Consider the following 12,033-nt stretch of genomic DNA (forward strand, 5'->3'; position numbering starts at 1 on the left):
GGTTAAAGTAAATAATAGGGCATTATCTGCTCAGAATATAACACACTCATGATGAGAAGCAGCAGCTTCCTAGTACCTGCTTAGCTAACTGATTAATTGCTGCTGTAGCCCTTACAAACTGTAACAACAGGCAAAATAAATGACTTGCACCAATCAAAGATTTAGGTACTTACATATTGATTGCTCTGGCAGTTCAGAATTAATTAACAAATTCTAACTGTATTACCAAATCATAAGAAATAGCATTATTCTTAAACATAAACATTCAGAATTTTGTTAAAAAAAATACCTTGACATAACTTTACACTACTATCATTTTAAGTTACCTCTGTAAAACCCTTGGATTTTACTATTTACAGTATATACTCTCAATCACAGCTTCAAAAGTAGTCCTGTAATGAAGTAACCACACAATTACACGTTAGACAGATAAGGGTACACATTAAAAAATAGAAATCATGAGACTATTATTATACAGGCAATACAGTTTTATTCTGTTCTTTCACCAATTGTAGCAAAAACATTTAACAACTGAATGAATAATCAAGGGAACTTAATTGTCAACAGGAATTTCAGAATTATGTTCTAAATTTTAGACCAGGGAGGCTTGACAGGGAGAAAACAAACCATATACACACTTGTAATAATAGTCTCTATTATGAAGATTTAATGCCTTCTTTAAAAGCACTGAGATTATTGAGGCACCTTACTGCAGGTTATGGATCATCTCTTCTTTGGCAATGAGATGTGTGGTTTTGTTAACTAGGGCCATGAGGGAGTTGAGCTTGTGAGACCAGTCATTGAGTATATTGTTTGGGTCCTTAGGCCTCTGGAAATTGATAATTCCTGCCAGCCTGTCTACTTTAGCAAAGATGGTTTTGTTAACTACTAGGTTAGACAAGAACTCCTCCGATTCCTGTAAAGACAAACAGCACTAAGTCAAGAAAATAGCATTTTTACCTACAAAACACAAGAATTCCTCCCAAACAGCATGAAAGCACCAGGAACAAGATTTTCTTTATACACAGGTATATACAGCTGTAACAATTTTGTACATTAAAAAAATGCAAGATACTTTAATATTACACATGCTGGCAATGCAAGGTACTAGCACAAGCTATTAAAAAAAAAAAAAAACAACAAAAACCTTTTTGTTTTCAATTGACCTATATCTGATTATCTTTCATGAAATTAAAGTTTAATATATGACCCAAATAGACTTTTACACTTTGGAGTATTTGGCTACACAGATATCAGAGGAAGTCATGTGGCAAGCAAGGCTTGGGAAAAGCCCAGTAATTACCGACCTCTGTCAAATAGGGTTATTTCTGAGTTTGTGGGAAAAGCAGATTCCATGAAAAGGGTAAAGCTTTTCATTTACTCTCAAAATACCAGGTTGTGTCATTCTACTTGGAAAGCTCTTGAAAACACAAAAGAGGGGGGGCAGGAAGACACCTCCACCCTGCGTTCCCAAAGTGCCACCACCTATGAATACAGACATTTACAGGTGAAGGACCCTCTCCTCAGTCAGTTTTCATCACTCATTGACCAGAACCTTTGAACACTGAAACACCAGACCAGAAGCTTCAGCATTTACACAAGGCCTTAAAAATAAATGAACTTCTAAGAGCAGCTTTTGCCTTTTGGGCAACGTGCATTATGAAACTGAGTTTAAGATTTAATGAATATTTTTCTAACTCCCATAAAGGCAGAAAATTAAATCAAACAAGATGCTGAATACTCACATCTCTGGCACAAACACACCCCCTTATGAAAGAACGATAAGCAAAGCAAGACTTACATCAACAGACAGATCCAGGAGTTGTGCCATTCTCTTCATTGTAATTCTGGTATAATATTTAGCCATTATTCTAATATTCTGGAATAAAAGTGTTCAGAGTAGAGGGTTATGTGCAAAAAATAATTGAAGCAGGCTGCAAAAATATAAAAGTCCATGTTAAAAGCAGATTAGGAACTGTAGTACTCTAATGGCAGTCCAGCATGAGGGACATGAGAGAGGCTGTGAACAAACAGCTCTTTTGCTGGTGGAAGGTATAAAAGTCTCTACGTGATAAATTATTAAGAAAACAAATCAGCCTATTATGAACTTAATACAAAGCAAGACTTTCAGATTTATGCTTTACTGAAACAGGAATGTTAAATCTCATTTGAGTGCAATATGATCTTTTTGCTGTCAACCATATGTATGTGTATATATGTATATATGTGTGTATGCCAAATATACAAATACAATAAAGATATACAAGCAAATAAAATCCTGAAATACAACACAACAGAAAAGACACTTGACCTGCTGCTTTCTTTATTCGCTACTTTTTTTGTCTTTGTCATTAAAATATGGCAAGAAAAAGGCATTTTTAGCTGAAGCATGGAGTAAACAGCTACTGTTTATAGACACTGATACTTACATGTTCCACAACTCTGTTCTTTAAATCTTTCCATCTTTTTTCACCTTCCTCTGTACAGCCAAAAACATCTGTTGCAGGACTGTCAAGGGATCCTTCTCTCAACTCCTTCCCATATTCTTCAACTAGGGCACTCCACCTCATCAGCTCCATGGTGGTAAATAGTTTTAGGAGGTCTCTAAATGGTTTAGTACAGTTGGATTACAATCCTGTATCAGTAAGGCCTGGTTCTATTCTTTAAATAGATCAAAGGCATAATTTTAAATGTTTTATTCTTATTACCATAAATAATGGGGGCAGCTCAAGTCAGACTGTTTTTCTAACAAAGATCTTTCTCTTAAAAGAGATATTCATTTTCACACAGAACAACCATGACATTTTTGCAGTATTCTTAATGCAGCATTAAATTCAGAGTTGCTTACAGCAGACTCAGCATAACTTGCACTGTTAGAGACACGTTTTAATCTAAGAATTGGTTATTAGAAAGGATACTCACTTATACTTGGGGATTTCTTCTAGCTTTTTGTCACTACTAATTCTGTGCACCAAATCAGACTGTTCATTGTCATAAGGTGAAAGAATAACATAAAGAACAACGCTCTTCAGTGCCTGTTTAAGAGGAAAAAGTGTGGGTTTTTTTCCCATAATTAAAGGAATTGCCAAAACCGATACAGAGCTTAGAGTTTAATATATAAAAGATTTAAGCCCAGTGTATTAAGAAGTTATGGTGAAATTGATGTTATCGTTCAGAAATGAACTGTGGTACATTTAAATTGACACGGGATAACCAAAATTGTAGTATTTTGAATACGTGAAGAAAAAGAACTTTTCACATGAAAGACATCTGTACTGCACACACAACAGCACCACTGAGACCACACTTGCACAGCTGTTTATAATCCCTACACTTGTATGAAACAGTTGAGACATTCTCAGTTTCAAAGGTAATATAATGAAGATGTTGGCTATAAACATTTTTTTGAAATCAACTCTATCATATAATCTGTTTTCAACTAACCAATTTGTTAATACACCATTTAAATTAAAAACAGACTGATGAGCTATTTCATCCACTGTACACTGATGTGGTAAGAAATGGGTATTTGTCACATGGAAATACAGACATTTCACATGGAAAGTTTTTTTACCTGTTGCCACTTTTCACTTTCAGCCTGGATACAGGGAGTGTCATAAATGGCTCTGTAGTGCTTACAGATGGAGAGGTAGGAGCCTTCATGTTGATCCAGCTGGATCATTAGGTTGTAGTATTTCAACTTTAGTTTCTGAAACAGTGTCAAAAAGTCAAATTAACACAGCTCTATGACAGGTAAATGAAATTCAGCTGAACCCCAGAAAACAGAGGGATTTAAATAAATATACTTATACCTGAAGATTGAAGTCACATTAAAATTTGGGTGGGGGGAGGGAAAAAGAGTGAGAAATCCTCCAATTACTTACTTCTGTGTTTTCTTCTTGAAAAAATTTTGTATTAATTTTTTTGCTGATAATTTGAGTCCGAATATAGTCTTTTACAGCTAGACAGAGTCTCATCTGCTCCAAGATAAATTCTACACGTTCTTTCTTTTCCATTGAACCGTAGGTTTCCACCTGAAATGAAATGATAACTACTTAATGTTGGCAAAGCTGAATCAAGTGAAGTGTGTCACTTAGTGTGACTAGTGTCACCAAGTGTGGCAGTTAACTGTGCCAGAAGAGTGGGAGGTTGTCTGGAGGGGGAACACACCAAAACAAAACAGCAGAAGGAAAGCTGGAAATGGAATAAAGGTTATACCATTTTAATTATCGCCCCCACTTACACCAAAGAATCCACCAACACTACACTCAATGCACTAGGTAGAGAATTGAAATCTACTTTCTTAGTGGAAATATTCTATGTATCCCAACCATGAGATTAACAAAAGCAGTTAAAGCTGAACTGCAGTTTCACTAATAACAGTTCATCTCATTCCAGGCATTTCTGCAAACATATCTGATTCGGTTTCTAAACAATCTCAGAACAGTCAGAATTAATTGCTATTGCTGATGCAATTGTGAGTTCCAAGGCGTTACCTGCAACTCTTGCAGAATCGAGGCAGCCTCTTTCACCTCCCCGTTCTGTTCCTTTATTGTTGCAAGTGTCTTTGTCAGGCGAGCGCGTTCGATTTCCACGTATATCTGAGGGCAGAAAGAAGAGCTTAAATATTGGAATTCTCTAAAGAGGAGTGCAAACTCTGGGAACTCCCACTGGGAAATACACTTGACGCTGTCATCATATAACTACTGAATTTGTTGTATATCCATCCACTACACCAGCACTGTCCACAATATACACTGTTGAAATACAATGCATAACTGACATGCCAAACTTTTATGACCCAAATTAATCTAAAAAATAATGTCTACACTGACCTAGGACTCTTTAAACAAATACAAAGGGATATGCACTGTGAATAAAGTATTGCATACTTTGTCTGCTAGAATGTATCAAAACAGATGGGAAGTTACACTTTAATTAACTTTAATAACACAAACCATTTGAATTATTTCACTTAATCCTAACCAGACATTAATCAACAAGACTCAATTACTAATAATTTAGACTAACAGACAGAAGTCATAACATTGACACAAATTTGCGCAATTCAGAATTATTTCTTTTTTTAAAGCAAAAGGAACGCAATGTAAGTAACTCACTTGGTATCCCCTTCTGGTTATCATAACTATATGTAATACCTTTCTAAGTGCAGGAGAAATTAAATTAAACCTGCCCATTTCCCCAACAAATTCTAATACATAACATTTTAAAAAAGGGAAAAGGAAATGGCATTTTAGAATTTTGAAATTAATTACTAACTATATTAATAACACAACCAAATACCTACACCATAGGAACATGACCAGTGTTTCAACATATGATTTAAATATGGAAAACATCTGCAGTCTTTTGGAAGGAAATAAACTAGTTGGCTTCTCAGGGTACTTTAAAAATTAGTTTTAGTCTTAGCTGCACAAGATTAAAAAACTAATGCTAAGAAACTACACTTTTAAGGAAGGCAAACGTTTTTATTCTACCTTTTAGACACTGAGTCTTAAAACAAAACCTTACTTTTCCTTCTGTGACCATACGCAACGTGTCGATTAAGCGCAGTTTGACTGGTAAGTCTGTGATTTCTTCAACGTAAGTGCAGCACTGCTGGACCATTTTAGCAACTGCCTAGTATGAAAACAGGGGAAAAACATACTGTGGTTTTAGATTTCCCTAATGAATTCAAGCTGTAACACTCAGAGGTAAGTAATAAATAGTTTCACAGCACACTGAATATACTCATTTTAGCAAAAAGCACACAAGACACATCTCCTCTCTGATTCATGAAGATGTGTACAATGATGCTACAGACTGATGCTACAAGGCAAACATTATGCTTTCCTGTCATTTTTTTCATCCCAGTTTTTCTAGTTATTGAAAATAATCCATGCTATGCAGTTCTATTCTGAAAGCAACTCCTCTTCTACCAAATCCACAGGACTCAAATGGACTGCTAGAATTTCTCTGCTTGCCCTAAGACCTGTATGGCTGAATAGACTTGTACCTTCTCTTAACTGTATGCACTACCCTCTCTCCTTAGAACAGCTGTAGATCCCTCAGTAAGGGAAGGAAGAGGGAGGATTTCTTCTTCAGTGCCAAGCACAGGTATGGGAATGTGCACTTCTGGTAACAATGCTGACAAAGATGGTAAAATTATTATTATAATACCTACTTCAAAAAAAACCCAGAATTAAACTTCTAGAAATGTCTTCCTCAAGAAGGTCCTCAAAATTCAGCTGGATTGATCCACATCCTCAGCCACAGTCTGTGCATGCCAGAGAACTAAACTGTACTCCTACTTTTACATATACTAGTAATATTCTGCACACTAAAGGATAGGTAACCTTTTCCTTCCTAAAACAATGACGCCACTTAAATTACCTGATACTCAAACTGAACACACAGAGTGTAATAAACTTCACTCTTCCTTAAATGCAAGTGTTTTATGCCAAAGAATGTCAGTTTCAAAAGCAAGCATGCAAAGCACACATTTCATATGAGCACAATAAAATGCAGTAACTCTGTTTAATATACATCTGAACATGAATAATGAATATATCTACAATACACATTGCAGAAGAGTGCAAAGATGAAACACCATCTTTACACAGAAAGTCCCTACACACATGGAGGAACCAGATACGTAGTACAGCTCCAAAATACAGTTTTAATTTTTGTTTCAAATTATTAAATTCACCTGTTTTAACTGACTTCTTCTCTTTGATAGAAGAATAATATTTTCATTAAGAGCATCCCAGTCTTTAGCTTCGTAACACATTTTCACTATGGCAACTAAGATTCGGGATGTGGAGACCATGTCAGAAGCCTGTAACAAACCAAGAGGATGTCAGAGACAGGATAAACAACCTGCAGCCTTCCAGCACAAAGGGGAAAAAATCACTGTGTCTGGTCTTACTGATTTGCTTTTTAAAGTTTTTAAAGACTGATACTCCAAGGATACTCCAAGTCCCTTCACTTTAATCCAGTGGAACGTGAGGAGTGTTATACATCCCAGCATCACCACGCACTACTCACCGTCCGTGTTTGTTTTTCCAGGGAGAGAAGGTTTTCAATGACTTCTTGCAATCTTCCTTCCTAATAAGACAAGCAGTTTAAACTGAGAGTAGCTCAAATTCCCACACAAATAAAAATACAGGCTAGTCTGTACACTGATTTTTGATTTCTTTTCCTTAAAAAAAAATGTATGCATAGCATTTATGTTAAATACACAGTTCTACACAGAGATAAAACTGGGGAGGTACTAGTTTCATTTTCGCACAACACATGCTCTAAGTTGCTTGCCTGGGGAGAGAAACCTGGCAAGTTTCAGACAGGTTTGGTGAGCTCACGTTCACTGAGCTGCATGGAAAACTCATTTCTTCTCTGGCCAAAACAGAGTTTTCAGTGAGATCAGATATGCAATTAACTACCTTGCCCAAAAAAATTCTTCTCCTATTACTTTCACCCATATTCATATCATAATTACAGTGTATTATACAAAGCATTAACTACAAGCTTTACAGGCTAAGCATGGAATTATAATAGTTCTGGTTTTGGAGGGGTTTTGAGAACCATATTTGCCTTTGTTTAGAGGAGTGTAAAATACTACAATGTCCTTTTAGTCCTAAGTCACAAATCCTAGCAAATATCTAGTAAAAAAAAAGTTCATATGGGTGAGTTTGTAACAGCCCATGGCAATGGTAGGGCTGCAAAAAACAGTTAGAAACTAGGAACAAAAAAATTGTTAGAAAATAATAACAAACCAAAGAAAATGAAGTTTGTTTCTAAAACATTCCAGCTAAAATATTTTAGACTACGTACAATGGTTTCTCAGGGATGTGCTCTTACTGCCACAGAGTTTATATGTTTTGCAGAATGAAACATGGCCATAGTGTCCATTCCTTTGCAGAGCTGTACAACATGTGTGTTTTTCACAATGAGACATGTGGATCAAGCAGAGCATTTGCAGCATGTAAAGAGTCAGATGCCATCCTACTGGGACAACAAATGACAGCAGTAACAGGGAACCTGCGGCTGCCCCATCCCTGGAAGTCCAAGGCCAATTTGGACTAGTGGAAGGTGTCCCTGCCCAAGGCAGAGGCTGTAATGAGATGAACTTAAACCTCTTCCAACCCAAACCACTCTGTGATTCTATGGTTCTGTCATTTCTGAGATCTGAGTTGCATAAGAATCTCCAAGCCACAGAAGAACTTTTTTATAAAACACCGATGCTCCATCACTATAACCCCATGTGGAACACATCCTGCGGTCACCCAGGGCGTGTGCACAGACGTTGTTTACTGAGCCGAAAGAGGCAGAGACAGCCACAGAGCCCGCCCTGGTTCCCTGGGGCTCGCATGTAACCAAGTTAAAGGATGCTCAGCGCTGTCTGTCCAACCTGAGCCGGGACCTGTGATACGAAGGCAACTCTAGCGCATAGAGCCCCGGGATGAACAAGCAACTCCGCGGTGCAAAGCCAGCAGGGAAGAGCCACGGCCCTTGTGGTGGATTGGAGCCCTCTGGTTCCCTCACCCGCGAGGCTGCGCCCCGAAATCTCGTCCCGTCTCAAAATCACACAATAGGCTGAGCTGGACAGAACGCACAAAGGTCATCGAGTCCAACTCTTGGCCTCGGTTCTGCACAGGACATCCTAAGAATCCATGTGTCTGAGAGCGTTATCCAAATATTCCATGAGCTCTGGCAGGGACGGGGCCGTGACCACTGCCTCGGAAAGCAGTTTCAGTGCTCGGCCACGAACCTCCATCCTGCCCACCCTTCCACACAGCCCTGGAACGACGGAGCCGTCCACTCCTTCCCTTCCTCAGCACGGCACGGAGAGCCCGCGACCGGACCCGTCAACACCGCATCGGGGAGCAGGATGCGGCCGCGGGTCGCTCCGCGCCGCCTCCACGCGCGGCCTAGCGCGCCATGACTCAGCCCGTCCGTCCCGCCAGGCTCCTCTCCCGCTTCACCTGCGCCAGCCGCTCGCACTCGGGCAGCCTCTGGTCCACGGTCGCGCTGTAATCCACCTCCATTTTGACGATGCGGCCATCGGCCCGCTCCGCGCCGCCCTCCGCCATGTCCGCCCGCTCCACCGCCTCAGCGCTCACCGGAACCGGCCGGGCCCGCGCGCAGGCGCGCCGGGGGCAGCCCCGCCGAAGGGCCCCGCGCCGCGGCAAACAGGCACTGCCGTGGCCACCCCCGGCAGACTCAGGACCCGCAGGGGGGAGGTGCCACCTCTGAGGGGACCCGCCCCTCTGAGGGGACCGGCGTTGCGATCCGCCCTTCTGAGGCGATCTGCCCCTCAATCCGCCCCTCTGAGGGGACAGGGGTTGCGATCCGCCCTTCTGAGGCGATCTGGGCTTCTGAGGGGGTCTGCCCCTCAATCCGCCCCTCTGAGGGGACAGGGGTTGCGATCCGCCCTTCTGAGGCGATCTGGGCTTCTGAGGGGGTCTGTCCCTCAATCCGCCCCTCTCAGAGGATCCTCTCTCAACCTGCTCCTCTGAGTTTCCCCCCTCAATCCGCCCCTCTCAGGGGACCCGGCCTGCCATCTGCCCCTGTGAATGGATCTGCCCCTCAATCCGCCCCTCTGAGCCCCAGTCTGGCTGGGGGACTCCCCGGCACCCTGGAAGGGGAGCCGTGAGTTGGTGTCAGACGTGGCGGCGACATCTCCAGTGACATCCCCCAGTGACAAATCCAGGAGTTCAGTCGCGACCCCCAGAGTGCCCCTCAGTACGGCCGCGGGGCTCGGCACAGTTGCCACAGCCCCGGTGTTGCTCGGAGCTGGAAGGTGGTGAAGCAGGAGGAGAGGGGATTTGTGTTCCACACTTGGGGACAGCCGGGCCGTGTGGCCGCAGTGGAGCACGCTGGGTTCTGTAGCTGCTGATTTCACCTTGGGGATTTCACTGTATCTCCTTCAACCTTGAGTCTTTTCATCACCTGGCATTGCTGGAGAGGTGGGGGAAAGGTAGGACATAGCATGGTTTTTAAGAGCACAAGAATCCTGATCTAGACTGCGTTGCACCATCAATGCGTTTGATAAATTGTGAGATGTTGGTGCAACGCCTCGCATGCAGGTTGCCATCATCTCCCAACACAATTTCATATGCTACAGAAGTTTCATTCACTGGGGAAGTTCAGAAAAACTCCCTCATGTGTGCAAGCAAACACCTAAAATACGGAACACCCTGAATTAGAATCACAGAATGGTTTAGGTTGGAAGGGACACTGAGATTGTCCAGTTCCAACCACCTGCCATGGGAATCTTTGGATGTTATTTAGGATTTCCAGAAAGAGGAGGTTGCCATGAAATTACATTTTGGTTTGTGTTACTTTCAGATCATATTGTACACAGACCAACATGTTAATGTGGCAAAGGGGTATTTGGTGAGATAACTGGTTTAAATCTTTTGTTGACAGAATTAAAACTGAGTTCCTACATCTGCTGCACTGGTACAAATTCAGAGTAACTCAATTAAGTGAATTCAAAGCTCCAATACTGTATTTTGCAACTGTGTCTGATACGTGCCTTCCAATAGCATAGCACAGACCATGGGTTTTGAATCACTTTCCATTTGAACATAAACTTGATTTAAAAAGTCTAATAACAGAATTTATCCATTATAGTTTTTACTTAATTTCAGTTGATTTAAGTACTGAAAATATATGCAGGTATCACACAGAGCACATCAGTTGTTCTTCCCTAACTCTGTCCATTTACAAATTTTTACAGAGCTTTTATTTTTACAATTTCATTTTTTAGCTCATGGTAATATTAGTATATTTTTACAGGTGATGGATTGGGAGTGATGGCTTCCAGGGAGGTTAAAAGTCACATGCTAGTCTAATTGAACATAGTCCCATACACAGTAATTTGGTTCAGATGAGTGAAAGAAGAAAATAAATGCCTTCTGCAATTGTTGCTGTGAAAGAAGAAAATAAATGCCTTCTGCAATTGTTGTTTTCCTTTACCTGCATGGGTACGCTGGGAAATGAGGAGGCAGCTGTTGCCTGCGATATAGAATCCGAGTGGCTAAAAAAGAAACTAAATTCTTATTCAAAAGTCCTTAGTGAAACACCCAAAGAAACAGCTTGGCTCTTACTGTCTCTTACTTTGAAGCGACACTTTGCTGACACAAGTCCATCTGGAGTTCATACTCAGCATAATTTAACATTTGGGCTTTTTCCCCCCAGGTCAGAAATGAAAAATGAGTGAAAAATGTCTCATTTTCACAACAGAGCATTGAGAGCATGTTGCAGAGGTAAGACTAAAAAATTCTGCCGATTCATGGAAATCAAAACCCAAAAGCGAGGCAGGCATGCTTGGCAGATACTGGAACACATCTCCTGGGAAGCAGTTGGGAAGTGTGCTTTGGAAAACTCTGGTCACTCCCAGTGGGGAATTTTAAGGGGTATATCCTTGGGGTCACTGCTTTCCCCGTGTGCAATCAGCACAAGACAGCTGTGGTTTGGGGTGACCAGAGAATGTTTTGCTGCAGGTATGGGAATTAGTCTTGGTTTCCATTTTAAGCAGGTTCTTTATTTGACACACTGCTTTCTGCAGATCTGCTTTTTTTAATGTACACAGAGCTGTAAGGTTTGCTTCATGTTGCAATCACATTATAAGTGATAAACCAGTTTAAGTCTTTCTCCTGGTTTTATTGAAATCAGTGTCCTTGCCTATAGTTGGGTAGCATCAAGGCCCTACGCCAAGAAGTTCAGGTTCTTTTACAATGTCTTTCAGCAACCAGAAATATTGTTCCCAGTGGAAGAAACCACGAGAAAATCTCTCAAAACTGAAGAATGTTTTACATCTGAATTTGAATTGTCTCTCTATCTGTGGGTAATACCACAGAATCACAGAACAGTTATGGTTGAGAAGACTTCTAAAATCATCAAGTCCAACTGTCAGCCAAGCACCACCACTATGTTCATTACTAAACCATGTTTCCAGATGCCACATCCAAACATTTTTTGGACACTTCTGGGGATGGTGACTCTATCACCTCCCTAAACAGCCTG

The 12,033-nt window shown here is 40.9% G+C and overlaps 1 protein-coding gene across 1 annotated transcript; it reads right to left on the reverse strand.

Annotated features, from left to right (window-relative positions):
- Positions 1-473: 473 nt before the first annotated feature.
- On the reverse strand, positions 474-9,184 carry PSMD12 (proteasome 26S subunit, non-ATPase 12). Its single transcript, XM_058852087.1, has 11 exons — positions 8,985-9,184; positions 7,048-7,107; positions 6,710-6,838; positions 5,533-5,640; positions 4,497-4,601; positions 3,885-4,034; positions 3,575-3,709; positions 2,923-3,035; positions 2,430-2,604; positions 1,802-1,879; positions 474-916 (listed from the first exon to the last, which is right to left on the reverse strand). Exons 1-11 carry the CDS (start codon positions 9,090-9,092, stop codon positions 707-709), a joined length of 1,371 nt encoding a protein of 456 aa, XP_058708070.1. The 5' UTR covers positions 9,093-9,184; the 3' UTR covers positions 474-706.
- Between the last annotated feature and the right edge of the window lie 2,849 nt (positions 9,185-12,033).

Source organism: Poecile atricapillus, chromosome 17 (assembly GCF_030490865.1).
Source record: "Poecile atricapillus isolate bPoeAtr1 chromosome 17, bPoeAtr1.hap1, whole genome shotgun sequence".
Lineage (NCBI taxonomy): Eukaryota > Metazoa > Chordata > Aves > Passeriformes > Paridae > Poecile > Poecile atricapillus.